This window comes from Pseudorca crassidens, chromosome X (assembly GCF_039906515.1).
Source record: "Pseudorca crassidens isolate mPseCra1 chromosome X, mPseCra1.hap1, whole genome shotgun sequence".
In the NCBI taxonomy this organism is placed as follows: Eukaryota; Metazoa; Chordata; class Mammalia; order Artiodactyla; family Delphinidae; genus Pseudorca; species Pseudorca crassidens.
The window spans coordinates 2170427-2192382 of NC_090317.1; the positions used below are offsets into that span (position 1 = coordinate 2170427).

The 21956-nt window shown below is 52.6% G+C and overlaps 2 protein-coding genes across 2 annotated transcripts in view; one reads left to right on the forward strand and one right to left on the reverse strand.

Annotated features, from left to right (window-relative positions):
- TEX28 (testis expressed 28) overlaps positions 1-21956 on the forward strand; it is a 45416-nt gene that overhangs the window by 22173 nt on the left and 1287 nt on the right.
- On the reverse strand, positions 6542-9356 carry LOC137217026 (paraneoplastic antigen Ma6E-like). Its single transcript, XM_067723224.1, has 3 exons — positions 8645-9356; positions 8267-8410; positions 6542-8158 (listed from the first exon to the last, which is right to left on the reverse strand). The coding sequence occupies exons 1-3, from the start codon at positions 9354-9356 to the stop codon at positions 6714-6716; spliced, it is 2301 nt and encodes a 766-aa protein (XP_067579325.1). The 3' UTR covers positions 6542-6713.

The window sequence follows — 21956 nt, forward strand, 5'->3', positions numbered from 1 at the left end:
CCTTCTAGTGACAAGCTGATCAAATCATGGAGACTCCCTACGCCTCGATTTCTCCATCTGTAAAATGGGCCTCCTAATAGTACCAGGCAAAAGCATTGGTGTGGGTTTCCCCATGATGTGACCTGCTTGTAAAAAGCCTGTGCAAATGAAGTGGTCGGTGGCTGTAGCTCTTGTTACTGAGTGTGTAAGAAGGATGCGCCCTCCCCCATGTTGTGAGGATTCCCGACCAGTGCACGTCTTGGGATCCCCGCGTACGTGGATTAGCGCAGTTTTTCTTTCCTCGTGAACATTTGTTGTCAGAATGCTTGGGCTCGCCTTCCTCGTCTTCTCGCTTGTCCCCGTTCAAGATGAGGCGGTTGATCTGAGGTGTCGCCTCCATTGGAACACGGGTGTTTGCAGCTTTAGGTCCCAAGTGCCTCTTTGGCCGCGTGCCATAAGTCCTGGGGCCTTTGGTATGTGTTTTCTTCATTTCAAAGTATTTTCTAGTTTCCCTTGTGATGTCTTGTACGTTCCCTGGGCTATTGTTATGGACTGAACTGCGTCCCCCCAAAATTTGCATGTTGAAGCCCCAATCCCCTAGAACCTCAGAATGTCACTGTGACTGGAGTTAGTGGTTCTTAGGTTGAAATGAGGCCATTAGGATGAGGTCTAATCCAAGATGGCTGGTGCCCTTGAGGGAAGAGCGGATCAGCACACGCAAGGAGAGAAGGCAGGGGCTGGGGGTGCGTGCACAGAGGGTGACCACGTGAGGGGCGGTAAGAGCACGGCCACCTGCAACCAAGGAGACCGGCCGCAGTACAAGCCACCCCTGCTGGACCCTCCCTCTCGGCCTCCTGGTCGGAACCACCGTGAGAATCTGTGTCTGCTGTTTCAGCCCCTCATCCTGTGCTGTGGGATTTGGCATCGTCCCAGACTAATGCGGTTATTTGGGGACGCACGGCTCAATTTCCCTCTCTTTGCAGATTTCCCACATTTCCTTCTGTTATTGAGGTCTAATTTCACTCTATTTTGGCCAGAGGACATACTTTGTATGATTTCAGCCCTTTTGTTTGTATCCCCTTAAGTTTACTGAGGGATGCTGTGTGGCCTGACGCGTGGAGTACCCTGGAGAACGTTCTAGGTACGCTTGACGAGCACGTGTCTACTCTGTTCTTGGGGCTAATAGTCTACACATGTCATGAGACCTAGTCTTTGTACAGTGCTGTTCAAATCTGTGATTCCCTTACTGCGGTGCTGTCTGGTCGCTGTACCCATAATGAAAGCAGGCTGTGTTAGTCTGCTTAGAGCTGCCATAGCCAAGTCCCACAGAGGGGGTGGCTAAAACTACAGAAATGTACTGGGTCCCAGTCCTGGTGGCTAGAAGTCCAACCTCAACTTGCTGGAAAGTGCAGTTTCAGGTGAGGGAAGGCGTCTCTTCCTGGCTCGCAGACAGCTGGTTTTCTCTTGGTCCCTCACTTGGCTGCTTCTCTGAACAGGTTGTGGGGGAGAAGGGAGGCAGGGAGAGAGAGTGGGGGGGGGGAGAGAAATGGAGGGAGAGAGAGGGAGGGAAGTTGGGAGGGTGGAAGAGAGGCTGAGGGAGGGAGAGAGGGAGGGAGATCTTTGGTGTCTCTTCCTCTTTTCCAAAGGACACCGCTCTTGTCGGACTGGGGTCCCACCCTTGTGACCTCATTTAACCTTACTGACTTCCCCAAGGGTGCTATCTCCAAATACATGCGCCTTGGGATTAGCACTGCAACAGGTGGACTTAATGGTTGGGGTGGGAGCTGGGGGATCCATTTGAATCCATCACAGGGGGGACCGAAGTCTCCCACTTCTACTGTAGACCGGTTTCTTCCGTCCCTTCTGTCCATTTTTGCATCATTCATTTGGGGCACTGCTGTTGGGCTGCTCAAGAGACCCCCCTGACGTGCACTAGCTGTTGCATTGTGACAGACGGGAGCGGCAGATGGGACCACCCCTCACCCGGGCAGACCCGGGGCTCCTCTGGCTGCTGGTGCTTGGATCATTCCTGGTACCTTGGGTCTACTTCCCCTCCTCCCCCAACCCACCTATTTTTTCTTTTCTGTGTTTCTGGCCACCCCACAAGGCTTGGGGGATCTTAGATCCCCGACCAGGGATTGAACCCGGGCCACCGCAGTGAAAGCATGGAGTCCTAACCCCTGGAACTCCAGGCAATTCCCGCTCCCCGCCCCCTCCTTAGCAGTGTTTGGGAGGGGATGTCGCCCTATCGCTGTGACAGCCACAGAGTCCTGGCCAGGTCCCTCGGCCCATCCCCCACACGTGGAGGCAGCAACTGTGAGCTGGGGGTGCGCCCTGGCCTTCAGTGCTCTGTACACACCACTGGGCGCTGACCACAAGGACTCGCGGTATAAGCGCGACACCCCAGCGCCCAGAGGGTGGTGGAGCATGGCGCCCTTGAAGTGTTTAGCTCGAAAGGCAAGGAAAAGAGAACCAGGAAAATGTCTCCAGACGCAGGACCCGCAGTGAAAAGCAAACCTCAATCCTGCTGTCCAGACACCAGAGCACCCCCAAACTGAACACCCGCAGGCCCCTGCCAGGGACCGTCACCTCCACACCTGTGCGTCTCAGGACAGTAAGGGCTCTTTTCAGGCCTCTGACCAGGGGAGGCCTGAGCTCTTCTCATCTGTCAAATCGAGACCCTGCTGGACACGATGCCCCCGCAACTGTGAACCCGCGGGTGCCAGGGCCTTCCTTGTGCTTGTCCAGCCCTTGAAGGGTCTTTCTAGTGGGTGGACACAGGGCGTCTGAGGGGCTTCTCCAGGTGTCTGCTAGGTGCCCGCACTGTGCCGGGGGTGGGCTGTCACCTGTCATCGTTTCCTGCTGAGGGGACTCAACTGCTCAGCCACGCCCAGGACGGAGGCGCCAAACACGTGTTGGGTGGAACATCACTCTCATGTCCCCGTGCTCTTTACTGCCCTGCAAGGTTCTGGCCGCGTTACCACCTCCATGTGTCTGCAGGGTCTGCCTGGTCAGGGTCCTCTGTGGGCCTGCCTGGAGGGGCCGGGTATTCCAGGAAAGAGCGGGAGCCCACGCAGCGATGGCAGAAGTGGCTCAGCGGCCGACGGATCAAGGTCAGGGAGGCGGCAGGCCTGGCGGCCACCTCAGGCATCCAGGATGCGCAAGAGGCAGCAGCGCGGCCCCCGGGAGCTGCGCGGGGGGCAGGCTGAGGAGTTGGGAGGGCACGGCCGCCAGGCCCGGCACGGGCCAGGGAGGACTCATCTGGGCGGGAGGCCAGGCGCAGCAGAGCCAGGGGACCTCGGCTGACTGGGCCACCTCTGCCAGGACAGGGACTAGAGGGACCAGAACCTGCACGTTGGGATCCGGCGCGGGGGGCTCCGCTGCTGTCCAAGGAGGGGCCGGAGCGACAGAGTCAGTCCTGGCCAGGGCGGAGGCATGGTCGAGTTGCGGGTAGCTCGGGGTCCCCTGGATGTGCTCAGGAGACGGTGGGAGGCCGTCCTGCGGCTCCGCGGCGCTGGGCGCCGGGAGGTGCCCCGGGGCTGCCGGCTCGCCGTCCACCTGCCCGGATGCTGGTTTAGTGTGTACTCTCGGCTTCATCCTCACCAGGAGGTGCGGGCAGTCTCTCTGAAACAGGGGACTGTGGTAGAAGTGTAACTGAGGTCGCGGTTGAGAGAGAAAAGGAAACCCCGAGTCACAAAAGAGTTGCTCGCAAGCAGCAGCCGCCTGGCTGGGCCCCTGGGCGCCCTCCCCCAGCCGACCCAGGGCCTCTTTGGAGAAAGCGGGACCCGGTCCCAGCAGGACGCTGTGCCCCAGCTTTGACATCCCCGAGACTCGCTCACTCACCATCACCTTTCGCCCTTGGAAAATGACTGAAAATGGCCCCTTAGGACGAGTACAAGGCCCACGAAAGGGGACTTGGCGTTTGCAGGTACGAGACTGCAACAAGGTTCGGTAGCTTTCTAAGGAAGTGTCCGAATCGCCCCCTGGCCAGCACCTCCAGGGGCCAGACCGGGGACGCTGACTGCTTCCCAGGAAAGGACCTGCGCCCCCACTCAAGTGATGCTCTGGAGCTATGGGAGTCAAGGGGGCACACAGACCTCCCCCCTCCCCCCGGCGGGCCACTGTCCCCGAGCAGGAGGACGGGAAGGGCCAGCGTTGCAGCAGTGTCCTCTTGTCCCCCGCTGTGACTGCGTGTCAGGCACGAGCGGCACTGCCCACGTGTCAGGAGTACAGGATGACGCCTTGCCCGCGTGTGCTGTGAAATGATCACCACAGGGGGTCCAGTTCACACGCATCACCTCACACAGACACACCAAAGGGAAAAGGAGGAAGGAGAGAAGTGACGTCCTTGTGCTGAGAACGCTTCGGGTCCCCCCATAACAACGTCCCAACACAGCACGTGGCACTGCCAGCTCCGGCCGTCACGCCGGTGCCCAAGTACCACCTTTAAAGGAAGCTCTCCCGACACGCCTGCAGCCGTCCCAGGCGGCCCCGGGGTTGGCACCCGCCCCCCACCCCCGGGCCCAGCGGCTCAGCCCCTGGAGAGGGCTCCTCCCCCGCCGTCCCCCGCCCTCCTTACCTCGCTCAGGACGTGGGCGGGCCGCTCCTTCGTGGACACGTTGGTCACGCAGAGGGACGTGTGCATGTCCTGGTACACTTTGCTGAATCCATAGCGGTTAAGCTGGCGGATGAAGCTCTCCACATGTTCTGTCTTGAACACCTTGTCTAGGCCGTCCCTGTCCAAAACCTCCTTTTGAAACAGCGGCCTGTTGACGCCTATGCAAGTCCCGTCTTCATTCCACCCAATGGATGCAAAGCGACTGCTGTGGACGATTGTCCACAGCTTCCTGGGAAAGGGGTGGAAGAGCAGGCTGCCTTCCCACACGGCCTCACAGGCGGTGCGAGGCCTTTTCAACAAAGGCTCTTCCGTCAAATCCTGGAAAGCGGCTTCTCCAGGCAGCAGCCCGAGGTCGGGGTGCCCAGCGGGCACGGGCTGGTCCAGGGCGAGGGACTGGGGGGTGCAGCTCCCTGAGCCGAGGGCCGGAGCCGCTGTGTCGGGAGGAAGAGGCGCCTCGCCGAAGCCGGGTGCCCTGCCCGCGGCGGGGCCCTTCTCGTCCGCAGCCATACGGAGCGCGGCGTGCCCCTCCGCCCCGTAAACGGGACAGTGCAGCGCGGCCGGCAGCACCCTGGGCTCACACTCCCGCTCAGCCCCTCACAGAAGTGCTCCGGTTGCTCGGGGGTGACAGCACAGCCCAGCCAGGAAGTGACATCATAAAGGGCAGGCCCGTCAGCATGTCAGCCTCCTGCTTCACGCCCGTCATCGCAGGGGGCACGAAGACACTCGTGCACGGGTGCAGAGCCACAGGCCGAGCGCTCGTGCAAACCGGCCACGGCCTTCTGGTCCCGGAGCCCCCGGGCCAGGCAGACGTGCACGGACCCACGTGTGATCCACGAGGTCAGAAGTCCTCCTGTGTGTCCCCTGGCCTTCCGGGCCGTGCACAGCACCCATGATTTCAAGCACGAGCATCGCCCGAGACGCGGCCCACGGTCAAGGGCGCTAAAACTTTACAATTCACCCATGAACTGGAAGAAAAACCCTCACGATGTCTGGGTCTGCAAAGTGCCTACCTTACCCTCCCCCCGGAGAGGTGTCCCATGGGTGCTGAGCAGGAATCGGACTCTGGACCCCCGCCCTCACCCGCAGCAGCCCTTTCCCTCCATTGCCCACAGCAGAGGCCAGACTCAGATGAAACGTTCAGGGAAATTTATTAAACAGAAACATTGACTGAAACCATTGAACAGAGGGCATAACAACACACAGAGGAACTTCTAACGGCCACCGGAGCTCACGGGTCCCGCCCCACCCCAGGGTCCTCGAAAAGGTGCCTCCGCTACACCCCACCCGGCGGCCCTCCATCTCCCCACAGTCTCCCTTCCTGAGGGCCCCGCGGGTGGCCTCTCGCCAGGAAGATGGGCGCCGGCCATGCCCGCTCCCCCCAGGGCAGACCCTCCATTTCTGGCCCACATGCCCGGGGCCTGGCCCTGCCCTATGGCGGGCACAGGACAGTCCCACAGCAGGGCGCACGCCACCGAGCCGGGGACGTGGAGTCCCGAGGAACAACGGGGTGGCCCAGCAGAACACAAGCCCTGGGGGGCCTCCCGCAGACCTCCTGCAGCCCCGGTCAAGGTCTTCCTTCGAAGGTCGCAGGTGGGCTCCCAGGTCCTGGGGTGGGCGCTGGCTGTGACCTCGTCCATCCCGTCCTTCCCGCCGGCTCCTGGGACTGGGCTCGGGGTCTCCACGCCGCGCAGGGGTTGGGGGAACTGCTCAGAGGAGAACACATGCACATTTCCACAACAACAGGCAGCGCTGGGCCTGAATCTATGCCCAGAAAGCACACGTTGAGCTCACGACACTGGCCCACAGAGACCAGAGCCTTGGCTGGCACGTGGCGCACCTCAGGGCTCTGCGGGGGGACGATGGCTAGGGTGTGTGTGTTGGGGGGAGGGGAGCGGGGGCTGGGGGGTTCCCTGACACCTGGGTCCTTCTGGGGCCTACAGGGACACATTTGGGCTTGCCAGTACAGGGAGCAACCTGCCCCAGGGGATGATGAATAGGGGTCCCCTCTCAGGAGGGAGGCCCAGGCACCTGGAGTGGCCCCTAATATGGGGCCAGTAGGCTGCCAGGCCTGGCCTCCCCCTGCCTCCAAGCGTGGGGGCCCTGGGGCCTGCTGAGCCTAGTGGCCCGAGGTGGACCCCGGGGGGCTCATCTCTGCAGCCCCGTCCTCATTTCCCGGCTCTTCTGGGATGGGCTTGAGCCCCTCCTCGGGGGTCTCCTCGGCCTCCTGGCCTCCTGCCTCGGCGAGGCCCTCTGGCTCCCAGCCAGGACCTCCTGGGGCCACCGGGGAAGCACTGCCCATCCGGCCAGGCATGGGGACCCCGGGGGCATCTGAGGGTCCTGCCTGACCTAGGCCCGCAGGGGCGGCAGCACTTCCATCTTCCTGAGTGGCCGCGGACGCCTTGCTGGTCTCCCCAGGGCCAGGGGCTGCCCTGGCGGCACCATGGTCTTCAGGGGCTGCCCTGGCGGCACCATGGTCTTCAGGGGCCGCCTCGCCAGCCTTGGCAGTGCCGGCAACTGCCGCACTGGCCTCCTCACGTGCCGGGTGGTCCTCGGCGCTCCCTTCCTTGGAACGGGCGGCCTGGGCGGTGGTATCTTCACCATGTGCAGTGGTGCCTGCGGTGATGGCCTCATGGGCCGGGGCGGCCTGGGCGGCTGCTGCCAGGACTGCAACGTCCACACGGGCCTCTTCCTGCCCTGGGAAGTGCTCCCTGCTAGCCGGGTCGGCGTCCCAGGCCTCTGTCTTCTGGATGAGCCGCAGCATCCCCGCAAAGCCGGGAGGCCTCCTCATCAGCCGCCTCCGCCTCAGCGTGTCCCGGAGCGTGTCGTTCAGCCGGGCCCGCGTCAGCACCTGCCGGGCGCGCGCCTGGTCCGCCATGGCCGGGTGGATGGCCCCCTTCTCCAGGGCCGACTGCAGCAGGCCTTCCAGGCGCATCACGTACGCAGAGAGAGTCTCCTGGGGCCGCTGGGCACAGGTCACGAACTTCAGCCGAGCACTCCCCCGGGGGTCCTTGTTCCCAAACACCTGCACCAGCGCGGCCAGGCAGTCCTGGGCAGCCAGCTCGGGATCTTCCGCCAGGAGGCCGCGCAGGAGGTCCAGCGCGGGGCCGCGCAAGCTCTCCACCAGCCTCCTCCTCCTCTCCCTCTCAGACACGTGGCGCCACAGGTGCAGCGTGTGGCTGGCCTGCTCCAGCCAGCTCTCAGAGGACCCTTCCCCGTGGCCCGGCTCTTCCATCCCAGAGAAGGTTCCCAGCTCCTGGTAGCCCATGCTGTCCAGCACGGGCTGTGAGGCCTGCCTCCACTGCTGGGTCCCGGGCCCTGCCTCACCCATGGCGCCTGCCGCTGTCACAACTGCTTCCTCAGGCGCAGCCATTGCCCCGCCCGTGGGTTCTGCCATACTCAGAAGTCCTGCCACACTCAGAAGTCCTGCCACGCCTGCAACATTTCTGTAACCTGCAGCTCCTTCCTCATCTGACTCAGCTCCTGCTTCACCTTCAGCTCCTGCTTCACCTGCAGCTCCCTCCTCACCTGCAGCTCCCTCCTCACCTGCAGCTCCCTCCTCACCTGTGTCTCCCTCCATACCTGCGACTCCCGCCTCCCCTGCAGCTTCCTCCTCCCCTGCAGTTCCTGAGTGACCTGCAGTTCCTGCCTCACCTTCAGCCCCCTCCTCACCTGCAGCTCCCTCCTCACCTGCACCTCCCTCCTCACCTTCAGCTCCCTCCTCACCTTCAGCTCCCTTCTCACCTGCACCTTCTTCCTCACCTTCAGCTCCCTCCTCACCTGCATCTCCCTCCTCACCTGCAGCTCCCTCCTCACCTGCAGCTCCCTTCTCACCTGCACCTTCTTCCTCACCTTCAGCTCCCTCCTCACCTGCACCTCCCTTCTCACCTTCAGCTCCCTCCTCACCTGCACCTCCCTTCTCACCTGCAGCTCCCTCCTCACCTTCAGCTCCCTCCTCACCTAAGGCTTCCTCCTCACCTGTGTCTCCCTCCATACCTGCGACTCCCGCCTCCCCTGCAGCTTCCTCCTCCCCTGCAGTTCCTGAGTGACCTGCAGTTCCTGCCTCACCTTCAGCCCCCTCCTCACCTGCAGCTCCCTCCTCACCTTCAGCTCCCTCCTCACCTGCACCTCCCTCCTCACCTTCAGCTCCTGCTTGACCCTCAGCTCCTTCCGGACCTGCAGCTCCTTCCTCACCTTCAGCTCCCTCCTCACCTGCACCTCCCTTCTCACCTTCAGCTCCCTCCTCACCTGCAGCTCCCTTCTCACCTTCAGCTCCCTCCTCACCTAAGGCTTCCTCCTCACCTGTGTCTCCCTCCATACCTGCGACTCCCGCCTCCCCTGCAGCTTCCTCCTCCCCTGCAGCTTCCTCCTCCCCTGCAGTTCCTGCCTCACCCGCCCTGCCAACCACTGCTTGTCCCTGGGGCTGCGCAGGGAAATTGGGTCTATCCTGTGAATCAGCATCAGGGGCCTGGGGCAGGCAGACCACAGTCCAGGGCCCTCCCTTGCCTGGTATTTGGCGGGGGAGCAAGCTTCGATTTAAACACTCAGCAAACTCGACCAGGGCAACACTCGACCCCAGCTCCTTTCTGTAGACCTTGCCCAGCACTCGGTATCTGCCCAGGGAATGCAGGGCAGCCTGGACAGCCTCCTGGAATTCCTGGTCTTTGCAGTCATCTGGGATTCCCAGGATGAGCAGAGATCGCTGAGCGTTCACGCCCATCGACCTGCACCAGTCCCGCAATACCGCCAGAGCCATCGCCATCTTCGAGTACCTGAGGGTGGGGGGAAGCGATCAAACAGGAGTGCACAGGCTGTTGAAGTGTGGGAACCGGCCTGTGGGTGCAAAGAGGAGAGAATCATGTTTGTGCCACACAGCCCACCCTAGTGCCCCTCACAGCAGCAGCCTGGAGCACCTCCCTGCCCTGTTTGGTTTGTTTGACTTTAGGACACTTTTTTTATAAATTACATTTATTTACAAGATAGAAGGTTAGGGACTTCCCTGGTGGCGCAGTGGTTAAGAATCCACCTGCCAGTGCAGGGGACACAGGTTCGATCCCTGGTCCGGGAAGATCCCACAAGCCGCGGAGCAACTAACCCCACGCGCCACAACCACTGACCCCGCGCTCTAGAGCCCACGAGCCACAACTACTGAGTCCACGTGACACAACCTCTGAAGCCCACATGCCTGGAGCCCGTGCTCTGCAACAAGAGAAGCCACCGTAATGAGAGGCCTGCGCACCGCAACGAAGAGTAGCCCCCGCTCGCTGCACCTAGAGAAAGCCCGCGCGCAGCAACAAAGACCCAACGCAGCCCAAAGTAAAAATACAATTTAAAAAAAATAACAAAAGAGCACTTGTTGCGTACGACTCAAGAAACAATAATAAAATAAAATAAAATAATTAAAAAAAAAAAGACAGATAGAAGGCTCGTCACCTTTTCTACATTCTGGCCTCAGTTTTAGGAAGCTGCCTTTTTCCCAAGGAATTTTTCAAGTCTTCCAATTTGTTAGCATAAACATTTCCATAATGTCCCATAATATTCCCCTATATCCTCTTTGTTAATGTACATCTGATCCGTAACGTTGGCCCTCTTTCATTCCTCATATTGGGGATCAGCGTTCTTTCTATGTTTCCGTGATTCATCGTTCTAGGACTTGCTCGGTTTCCTTGCTCTTTTGAAAGAAGCGCATGGCTTTGTTCACCGTGTCCATAATTTGCTTTCTATCACTGATTTCCTCTCTTAGCTCTCTTATTACTTCATTTTATGTTTCCTTTGCTCTTCTTCTTCTAGCATCTCTCAATGGACTGTTAGCTCACTGATTTTATGTCCTGACTCTTTTCTAACAGAAGCATTTAGAGGAATACAGTTTCCTCCTGTCGCTTTTTGCTGCCTCCCACTAATTTTGGTAAGTTGTGCTTTTTTAGTATTCACTTGGAAATATTTTCTAAGTCCCTCTGTGATTTTTCTCTTTGATCCATGGGTTTCCCAATATTTGAAGATATATTATCATTAGTACCATCAAATAAAATTCCCCGTGATGAGAAAACTTATCATGGAAACTTGCAATACTGCTAAATTTATGGAGACTGTTTTACAACTCTGGTATGGCGTGTCCGGGTGAATGTGCAAAGCACCCTCGTAAAGAATCTGTGTACTGTGTGTGGAGGCCAGGGCCTTGACCAGCCCACCCACCTCTGCAATTCCTGTGCCACCCGGACAGAGGCGACCTGAAGCTCTCGATGCCTCATGCAGTGGGCCAGAGCCCCTCCCTGGACCCCCACAAATCCATCTGCCATGGCCAACAGCCTCCACCAGATCACAGCAGCCCCAGCGCCTCCCCCTCTCAGCTTCACTTACGCCCCCCACCCCCCCGCCCCCCCGTGGCCAGGCGGCTCCTCCGCGACCCCTCGCACTACATCCCCTCCATACACCCTCCCCCACCCACCAGCTGGTGGCGCTCCGCTCTGGGCCCTGGAAGCCGGGCGCCCCGCCATGCGTAGAGGTCAGACTGCCTCTCTCACCTCCCCACACCGGGGAGTCCTCCCCCGAGCACACTCAGCGCCAGGGGCTCTCGCTTCTCGTACCCCAGACGCAGAGCCCACCCGTCTTGCCCCCGCCCACCCGGGAGCCGGAGCCCCCTAACTGCCACGAGCGTCCTCCCCCCCCACCCCACGCCCCGCCCCGCCGGGAGCTCCCCTAACGCCTACCGCACCCGCGCCCGGGAGTCCTCCCCATCGACCCCCGCCTCAGCCTTCCTCCCGCCACACGCAGCAGCCGTTAGCCCTCCCCTCCCGTCTCGGCCCCGGGGGTGGGGCCCGCCCGTCCCGTCCTCCCCACCCCCGCAGCCAGTCGTCCTCTCCTCTGGCCCCCAAGGCCGGCCCCACCCGACCAGCAGGAAGCCCTCCGCTCAGGCCCCCCCCACGCTTAGCCATTAGCCCCACCCTCTGCACCCCGACTCCAGAACGCCCCCCACCAGCCACCCCGGAAGCCAGCGGTCCTCCCCTCTGACCCGCTCACTGGGGGACCCTTCCCTCAGCCCCCCTTCAGCCCGCTACCCTCCGCCGCCGCTCCCCCACTCCCAACCGAGCAGCCCGTAGCCCTCCCCCGACCTCCACTCCTTCCCGGGGCCCCCGGTACCTGCGGAGTCCAGCCCCCGGCAAAGCCCCCGCCTGTCTCCTGACTCGCTCTGACTCTGTGGATGGCTCCGGAGTCCCGCTCACGAGGGGCTGAAGAGCTCGTCTCAGCAGAGCAGCCAGGAACTGTGCCGCCGACTGTCCCAGGCACTCTGTGCGAACGCCACGTGGGCTTCCGGGTGCTCCCGGAAGCCCCAGGAAGATGAGGGAGAAAGTTCTAGACGTCTCTTTACCGAGAAACTGGTTGGATCAGAAGAGCACGTGAGGAGGCGCTCTGCTACGGAAGCAGCAGTAGCCATGCGCACTGAGGGCCTGAGGTCCCAAGGCTTGGCGCCTCCGGAAGCAAAAGACACGCCCATTGGCCTTCCACCAATAGGAAGGCCTCCTGCGAGGCTGCGGAGTTTGGGGAGCGAACTTGGCGATGCAGAGCCCGTTGTGGCAAGTACGTCCATTTGTCTTTACAGGTGGTTTTCTACTGTGATTGATAATGTCATAAACCTATTCTTATTTCTTTGGTTTGTTTTAATTTTTGAATTTTATTTTATGTATTTTTTTATACAGCAGGTTCTTATGAGTTACCCATTTTATACCTATTAGCGTACATATGTCAATCCCAATCTCCCAATTCATCACACCACCACACCCCTGCCCCCAACACTTTCCCACGTCGGTTTCCATACGTTTGTTCTCTACATCTGTGTCTCTATTTCTGCCCTGCAAACCAGTTCATCTGTTCCATTTTTCTAAGTTCCACATATATGCATTAATATACGATATTTGTTTTTCTCTTTTTGACTTCCTTCACTCTGTGTGACGGTTTCTAGATCCACCCACGTCTCTACAAATGACCCAATATCGGTCCTTTTTATGGCTGAGTTATATTTCATTGTATATATGTACCACGTCTTCTTTATCCATTTGTCTGTCAATGGACACTTAGGTTTTTTCCATGTCCTGGCCCTTGTAAATAGTGCTGCAATGAACACTGGGGTATGTGTGTCTTTTTGAATTATGGTCTTTTCAGTGTATATGCCCAGTCGTGGGATTGCTGGGTTGTGTGCTAGCTCTATTTTTAGTTTTTTAAGGAAACCTCATACTGTTCTCCATACTGGTTGTATCAATTTACATTCCCACCAACAGTGCAAGAGGGTTCCCTTTTCTCCACACCCTCTCCAGCATTTATTGTTTCTAGATTTTTTGATGATGGCCATTCTGACTGGTGTGAGGTGATACCTCATTCCAGTTTTGTTTTGCAATTCTCTAATGATTAATGACGTTGAGCATTCTTTCAAGTGTTTGCTGGCAATCTGTATATCTTCTTTGGAGAAATGTCTATTTAGGTCTTCTGCCTATTTTTGGATTGGGGTGTTTTTTTTTTAATATTGAGCTGCATGGGCTGTTTATATATTTTGGAGATAAATCATATGTCCGTTGATTCATTTGCAAATATTTTCTCCCATTCTGAGGGTTGTCTTTTTGTCTTGTTTGTAGTTTCCTTTGCTTTGCAAATGCTTTTAAATTACCTTAGGTCCCATTTGTTTATTTTTGTTTTTATTTCCATTACTCTAAGAGGTGGATCAAAAAGATCTGCTGTGATTTATGTCAAAGTGTGTTCTTCCTATGTTTTCCTCTGAGAGTTTTATAGTGTCCGGTCTTACTTTTAGGTTTTTAATCCATTTTGAGTTTATTTTTGTGTATGGTGTTAGGGAGTGTTCTAATTTCATTCTTTTACATGTAGCTGTCCAGTTTTCCCAGCACCACTTATTGAAGAGGCTGTCTTTTCTCCATTGTATATTCTTGCCTCCTTTGTCATAGATTAGTTGACCATAGGTCATGGGTTTATCTCTGGGCTTTCTATCCTGTTCCATTGATCTATATTTCTGGTTTTTTGCCAGTACCGTATTGTCTTGATAACTGTAGCTTTGCAGTATAGTGTGAAGTCAGGGAGTCTGATTCCTCCAGCTCCATTTTTTTCCCTCAAGACTGCTTTGGCTATTCAGGGTTTTCTGTTTCTCTGTACAAATTTTAAGATTTTTTGTTCTAGTTCTGTAAAAAAAAAAGCCATTGGTAATTTGATAGGGATTGCTTTGAATCTGTAGATTGCTTTGGGTAGTAGAGTCATTTTCACAAAATTGATTCTTCCAATCCAGGAACATGGCATATCTCTCCATCTGTTTGTATCATCTTTAATTTCTTTCATCAGTGTCTTATAATTTTCTGCATACAGGTCTTTTGTCTCCTTAGGTAGGTTTATTCCTAGGTATTTTATTCTTTTTGTTGCAGTGGTAAATGAGAGTGTTTTCTTGACTTCACTTTCAGATTTTTCATCCTTAGTGTATAGGAATGCCAGAGATTTCTGTGCATTAATTTTGTGTCCTGCTACTTTACCAAGTTAATTGATTAGTTCTAGTAGTTTTCTGGTGGCATCTTTAGGATTCTCTATGTATAGTATCATGTCAGCTACAAACAGTGACAATTTTACTTCTTCTTTTCCAATTTGGATTCCTTTTATTTCTTTTTCTTCTCTGATTGCCGTGGCTAGGACTTCCAAAACTATGTTGAATAACAGTGGTGAGAGTGGACTTCCTTGTCTTGCTCCTGATCTTAGAGGAAATGCTTTCAGTTTTTCTCCATTTAGAATGATGTTTGCTGTGGGTTTGTCGTATATGGCCTTTATTATGTTGAGGTAGGTTCCCTCTATACCCACTTTCTGGAGATTTTTTTTTATCATAAATGGGTGTTGAATTTTGTCAAAAGCTTTTCCTGCCTCTATTGAGATGGTCATATGTTGTTTTTCTTCAATTTGTTAATATGGTGTATCACATCGATTGTTTTGCATATATTGAAGAATCCTTGCATCCCTGGGATAAATCCCACTTGATCATGGTGTATGACGCTTTTAATATGTTGTTGGATTCTGTTTGCTAGTATTTTGTTGACGATTTTTACAACTATATTCATGAGTGATATTGGTCTGTACTTTTCTTTTTTTGTAGTATCTTTGTCTGGTTTTGGTATCAGGGTGATGGTGGCCTCATAGAATGAGTTTGGGAGTGTTCCTTTCTCTGCAATTTTTTGGAAGAGTTTGAGAAGGATGGGTGTTAGCTCTTCTCTAAATGTTTGATAGAATTCACCTGTGAAGCCATCTGGTCCTGGACTTTTGCTTGTTGGAAGATTTTTAATCACAGTTTCAATTTCATTACTTGTGATTGGTCTGTTCATATTTTCTGTTTCTTCCTGGTTCAGTCTTGGAAGGTTATACCTTTCTAAGAATTTGTCCATTTCTGCCAGGTTGTCCATTTTATTGGCATAGAGTTGCTTGTAGTAGTCTCTTAGGATGCTTTGTATTTCTGCAGTGTCTCTTGTAACTTCTCCTTTTTCATTTCTAATTTTATTGATTTGAGTCCTCTCCCTCTTTTTCTTGATGAGTCTGGCTAAAGGTTTATCAATTTTATCTTTTCAAAGAACCAGCTTTTAGTTTCATTGATCTTTTTATTTTATTTTAGTCTCTATTCCATTTATTTCTGCTCTGATCTTTCTGATTTCTTTCCTTCTACAAACTTTGGGTTTTTTTTTTCTCTAGTTGCTTTAGGTGTAAGGTTAGGTTGTTTATTTGAGATTTTTCTTGTTTCCTGAGGTAAGATTGTATTGCTGTAAATTTCCCTCTTAGAACTGCTTTTGCTGCGTCCCATAGGTTTTGGACCGTCGTGTTTTCATTGTCATTTTTCTCTAGGTATCTTTTGATTTCCTCTTTGACTTCTTTAGTGATCTCTTGGTTATTTAGTAACATATTGTTTAGCCTCCATGTGTTTGTGTTTTTTACTTTTTTTTCTCTGTAATTGATTTCTAATCTCATAGTGTTGTGGTCAGAAAAGATGCTTGATATGATTTCAATTTTCTTAAATTTACTGAGGCTTGATTTGTGACCCAAGCTGTGATCTATCCTGGAGAATGTTCCGTGCACACTTGAGAAGAAAGTGTAATCTGCGGTTTTTGGATTGAATGTCCTATAAATATCAATTAAATCTATCTGGTCTATTGTGTCATTTAAAGCTTGTGTTTCCGTATTAATTTCCTGTTTAGATGATCTGTCCATTGGTGTAAGTGAGGTATTAAAGTCCCCCACTATTGCTAGTCCAGCTTTCTTTTGATTTCCATTTGCATGGAATATCTTTTTCCATCCCGTCACTTTCAGTCTGTATGTGTCCCTAGGTGTGAAGTGGGTCTCTTGTGGACAGCATATATATGGGTCTTGTTTTTGTATCCATTCAGCGAGCCTGTGTCTTTTGGTTGGAGCATTTAATCCATTCACGTTTAAGGTAATTATCGATATGTACGTTCCTATTACCATTTTCTTAATTGTTTTGGGTTTGTTTTTGTAGGTCCTTTTCTTCTCTTGTGTTTCCCACTTAGAGAAGTTCCTTTAGCATTTGTTGTAGAGCTGGTTTGGTAGTGCTGAATTCTCTTAGCTTTTGCTTGTCTGAAAAGCTTTTGATTTCTCCTTCGAATCTGAATGAGATCCTTGCCGGGTAGAGTAATCTTGGTTGTAGGTTCTTCCCTTTCATCACTTTAAATATGTTATGCCACTCCCTTCTGGCTTGTAGTGTTTCTGCTGAGAAATCAGCTGTTAACCATATGGGAGTTCTCTTGTATGTTATTTTTCGTTTTTCCCTTGCTGCTTTCAGTAATAAACTTTCTTTGTCTTTAATTTTTGCCAATTTGATTACTGTGTGTCTCGGCGTGTTTCTCCTTGGGTTTATCCTGCATGGGACTCTCTGCACTTCCTGGACTTGTGTGGCTGTTTCCCTTCCCATGTTAGGGAAGTTTTCGACTATAATCTCTTCAAGTGTTTTCTCGGGGCCTTTCTCTCTCTCTTCTCCTTCTGGGACCCCTATAATGCGAATGTTGTTGCGTTTAATGTTGTCCCAGAGGTCTCTTAGGCTGTCTTCATTTCTTTTCATTCTTTTTTCTTTATTCTGTTCCACAGCAGTGAATTCCACCATTCTGTCTTCTAGGTCACTTATCCGTTCTTCTGCTTCAGTTATTCTGCTATTGAATCCTTCTAGTGTATTTTTCATTTCAGTTATTGTATTGTTCACATCTGTTTGTTAGTTCTCTAATTCTTCTAGGTATTTGTTCTTTAATTCTTCTAGGTCTTTGTTAAACATTTCTTGCATCTTCTCGATCTTTGCCTCCATTCTTTTCCCGAGGTCCTGGATCATCTTCACTATCATTATTCTGAATTCTTTTTCTGGAAGGTTGCCTATCTCCACTTCATTTAGTTGTTTTTCTGGGGTTTTATCTTGTTCCTTCATCTGGTACATAGCCCTCTGCCTTTTCATCTTGTCTGTCTTTCTGTGAATGTGGTTTTTGTCCCACAAGCTGCAGGACTGTAGTAGTTCTTGCTTCTGCTGTCTGCCCTCTGGTCAACATGTGAATTCATTCAGAGCCCTGAGCAGTGGGAGCTGCAGCCCTGACTCCAGCAGAGGCCTGAGGCCCAGTTGGTCCTCAGCAGGGAGTGTCAGGATGGGCACTGGGGGCTCCTGAGCACCTTTTATCAGCATCCGTGGCCTCAGATTGAGGAGCAGTAACCTCGGGAGCTGGAGCAGTCCATTCACTGTGAAATTCCTCCTCATGTGTGGCCTCTTCTGCAGCCCCTGCCCTTCCTTTCCAATCTCTTCAGGATCTGTGGAGGTGATTTTCATAGGACACTACAACCAAATTGGAAATCTTGGGATTCCTAAAAACTCCTTTGCCCAAATAAGATTTCCAAGGTCAGATTTATATAAAGCAAGACCAGAGCTCGATGGCTGTTACGAATATCCTCATACGTTTCTATACTGCCTAGGCCAATGGGACTGTTGTGCTCTAGTAAGTTTTTAACCCGTAGCAAATCAGAAGCTGCCAGCCATGCAGGGGAGCAGAGAGACCTACCTCCCTGCAAGACTCTGCATGAATTCTGCAAGCGTGCACTTCTAAGCCACCACCCTCCTCACACATCACCACCACCAGCAGCATTGGACTGTGGTGGGAGTGTGAAATAAGCTTTCATCGTCTTTAGCCACAGACATTTTCTGGTCGTTGGCTACAGCAGTTAGCCTACGCTGATTAATATACATTAGAAACAAAAGAGCAGGTCTGCACGATTCGGATTTACCAGGAGAAATGGAGAATGGGCTGAAGAAGACTTAATGTAGTAACAGTGACAACAGGGAGCGTGTAGCATTGATCACCTGTAGCGTTCAACGCCCACTTTACAGACAGGGAAACAGAGTTTCAGCTCAATGAAGTGTCACCCAGTGTCCACAAATGTGTGGTCACTACCCAGGCCCCTGCAATTGTCATGTCTTCTCTGGTGCGTCACAAACTGAGGTTTCAAAATGAAAAGTTCTATGACACTTCTTACACGTTATATCTGTTTGCTTTCAAGAGGGCTTTTGAATTTTTCAATTGAGACAAAATTCACAAAACATAAAATTATTCATTTTAAAGTCTACAGTGGAATTTAGTGCATTCACAGTGCTGTGCAACCACCACCCTATCTAGTTCTAGAACATTTTCATCACTCTAGAAGGAGACCCCGCCACTCCCCATTCACCTTCCCTCAGCCCCTGGTAACCAGCAATCTGTTTTCTGTCTCTCTGGATTTGTCTATACTGGGACATTTCATGTAAATGGAAGCATATCTTATATAGGCCTTTGTGTCTTACTTCTTCAACCCAGTGTAATGATTTTGAGATTCATCCACGTTGCACACAGAAACAATTCATTCCTTCTTGCTCAGCAGTGCTCTGTGCTGTGAATGCAGTGCGATACCCATTCATCTGCTGCCAGTTGGGGCTGTTATGAATAGAGCTGCTATGAACATTGTTCTACACATCTTTTTGTGAACATATGCTTTCATATGTGGAATTGTTGGATAATAGGGTAGACGTATAGTCAACTTTTTTTAAATTTTTAAAATTTTATTTATTTATTTTTGGCTGTGTTGGGTCTTCATTTGCTACACGTGGGCTTTCTCTAGTTGTGGCAAGCAGGGGCTACTCTTCATTGTGGTGCATGGGCTTCTCACTGTGGTGGCTTCTCTTATTGCAGAGCACAGGATCTAGGCACACGGGCTTCAGTAGTTCCGGCACACAGACTCAGTAGTTGTGGCTCGCAGGCTCTAGAGCGCAGGCTCAGTAGTTGTGGCGCGCGGGCTTAGTTGCTCCTCAGCACGTGGGATCCTCCCGGACGGGGGCACGAACCCATGTGCCCTGCATCAGCAGGCGAACTTTCAACCACTGTGCCACCAGGGAAGCCCTGGTCAACTTTTAAAGAAGCTGTTTTCCAACATTGTTGTACCATTTTATGTTCCCACCAGGAGTGTGTGAGAGTTCTGGTTGCTCCACGTTCTTGCCAACACTTGGTATGGTCAGTCTTTGCAACTTTAGCCCCTTAAATTCAGGTGTCACTTGGTGACCCTAAGCTCCAGATTGTGTCAGCATAGCCCAGATTTTCTCAACCTGAACACCACTGACATTTTTGACCAGATGATTCTCTGTTGTAGGAGGCCGTCCTGTGCATTGCAGGACATTTAGCAGTGTCCCTGGTCTCTACACACTAGATGCCAGTAGCACCCCGGAGGGATTTCGTCTGGCTGTCCTAACAAGGTATGCCAAACTTGGTGGCTGTAAACAACAGAAATTTATTCTCTCATGGTTCTGGAGTTGAGCAGTCTGAAATCAGTTTTCCTTGGGCAAAGCGTGTCAGCAGGGCTGTATCCCTGTGGAAGCTCTAGGGGACAATCTGTTCCTGGCCTCTTGCAGCTTCTAGGGGCTGCTGGCTTCCTTAGCCTGTGGCCTTGTCACGCCAGTCTTCAAGGGCAGCATCTTCCCCTCTCCCTCTGCTCGGTCTTCACGTGCCTGTTCCGTCTTCTGAGGATGCGTGTGATAGCACACGTGCTCAGGAGGAGCTGCTCTGTCCCTGCCATGTTACCCCATCTGACCCGTGCTGCCTCACCCCTCGTACCTCTTTCTCCACCTCAGACTTCTCCTCCAAGTTTCAGGCTGTTAGGTTCTAGCTCAGTTTGTCAAAGCCCATGCTCAGATGTGAACAAGAATATACTCTTCTGCAACAACAATAATGTCTGAGACCACTTGTATTGGAGAGGGTGGCCTTAACAGCTTTGGAAGATTTGGGGGGCATTTTGGTTGACTGACCATGATTTTGTCTTTGTAAGAGCATTTTCCACAGTGGTGCATTTGCCTCCACGGCTGTAGGAGATGGACAGAGAGGAGTCCTTGACCAAGGGAGGGACAAGAGAGGAGAGTCAGCCGTGTCACAAGCCAGGACGGTGCTGCTGCCTTGCAGAGGGCGAGGAGGCTGGGTGCTGGAGAGAAGGGGAGATGGAGGGAATAGCCTTATAAATTAACATCTTCTTATTTAGGAATCCCTTCAAGAATGTGTTTAAGAGTATAGTCATGGGGGCTTCCCTGGTGGCGCAGTGGTTGAGAGTCCGCCTGCCAATGCAGGGGACAAGTGTTTGTGCCCCGGTCCGGGAAGACCCCACATGCCACGGAGCGGCTGGGCCTGTGAGCCATGGCCGCTGAGCCTGCGTGTCCGGAGCCTGCGCTCCGCAACGGGAGAGGCCACAACAGTGAGAGGCCTGCATACTGCAAAAAAAAAAAAAAAAAAAAAGAGTATAGTCATGGGACTTCCCTGGTGGTCCAGTGGTTGAGAATCTGCCTTTCAATGCAGGGGACGTGGGTTTGAGCTCTGGTCGGGAAACAGATCCCACACGACGCGTAGCAACTAAGCCCATGGGCTGCAACTACTGAGCTTGTGCGTCTCAACTAGAGAGACTGTGTGCTGCAAACTACAGAGCCCACGTGCTCTGGAGCCCTGGAGCCCACGCGCCACAACTAGAGAGTAGCCCGCGTGCCACAACAAAGATCCCGCGTGCCACAACTAAGCCCCGACACAGCGAAATAAATAATAAATAAATTTTTAAAAAATCATAAAATTTTTAAAAAGAGTATAGTCAAACATTCTTATAAATATATATTAATGAAGAATCTACGTGTTGACTTCGTACTTGTGAAGAACATATTCATGAATTTACACTTGGACGTGGTTAGTATCTTAAATGTCCTTGCAGCTCCATCCTTCATGTAAATGGGGAATCTGCTTTCGGGGTGGACACCCCACCATCTCCCTGTCTTTGTGGGTGGTAGCCTCAGCCACATTGTCAGACCAATCTCTTCTCAACAGGGAACAAGGCAGAGACTGATGGAATAGTCCTTGAAATACCATCACGAACTGGCTCTTAATTAATTGGCTTCAGCAAATGCGTGTTCAGCTTCTCAGCTGCCTGGGGGCCATCTCCACGTGGTGCCATTCAAGTCCCTGAAGTAGGACCTAGTTGACCCGCTCACCTCCCATTCCCTGTCGGTGCCTGTGCTTCTCTGCAGGGCCCCGGGCCCCAGCCGTTCTCCAGCCTCACCACCCCTGGCTCAGGTCAGGCCTTCCTTGGCTCTTCCCTAAAGACCTAGGAGCTGCTGTTTGGAAATATTCCAAACCCAGGGAAAAACAGAGAAGAACATGATGAAGGTTATATGACCGCCCCCAGCTTTCTCAAGTCTTAATATATTTGCTTCAAATTTTTTTTTAAGAAATAAAAGTTTAAAAGATGATTCGCCTGAAACTCTCACATTCCCCGTCCCCCTTTCTGCCCACCTCGCTATCCTCACTAGGCGCTTTTCCAGGCATGTTTTTAGACTTTTGCTACTTACATACGTGGCCATAAACAACAGGTCGTGATGTTTTATTTGTGTTTTTTTTAACAGGTCTACTGAGATATAATTTACTTGCCATAAAACGCACCATTTTAACTGTTTCAATGATCTTTAGTAAATTTACTGAGTCGTGCAGTCGTTACCACAGTCCGATTTTGGTTTTTGTTTTAAACAGCTTTATTGAGCTACAATTCACATCCCATACAATTCAGCCACTTAAGTGTAAAGTTCAGGGTTTTTAGCAAAATATTCACAGAGCAGTCTCAGTCCAGAACATTGTCGTCGCTTCCAAAAGAAATTCCATCCCCACTAGCAGTCAGTCCCCACCTCCTACCCCGTCCAGCCCCCGGAGATCACAGCTTTATTTCTGTCTTTGTGGACTGGCCTATTCGGGACATTTCTTCTAAAAGGAATCATACAACATGTGGTCTTTTGTGACTGCTCCATCACTAT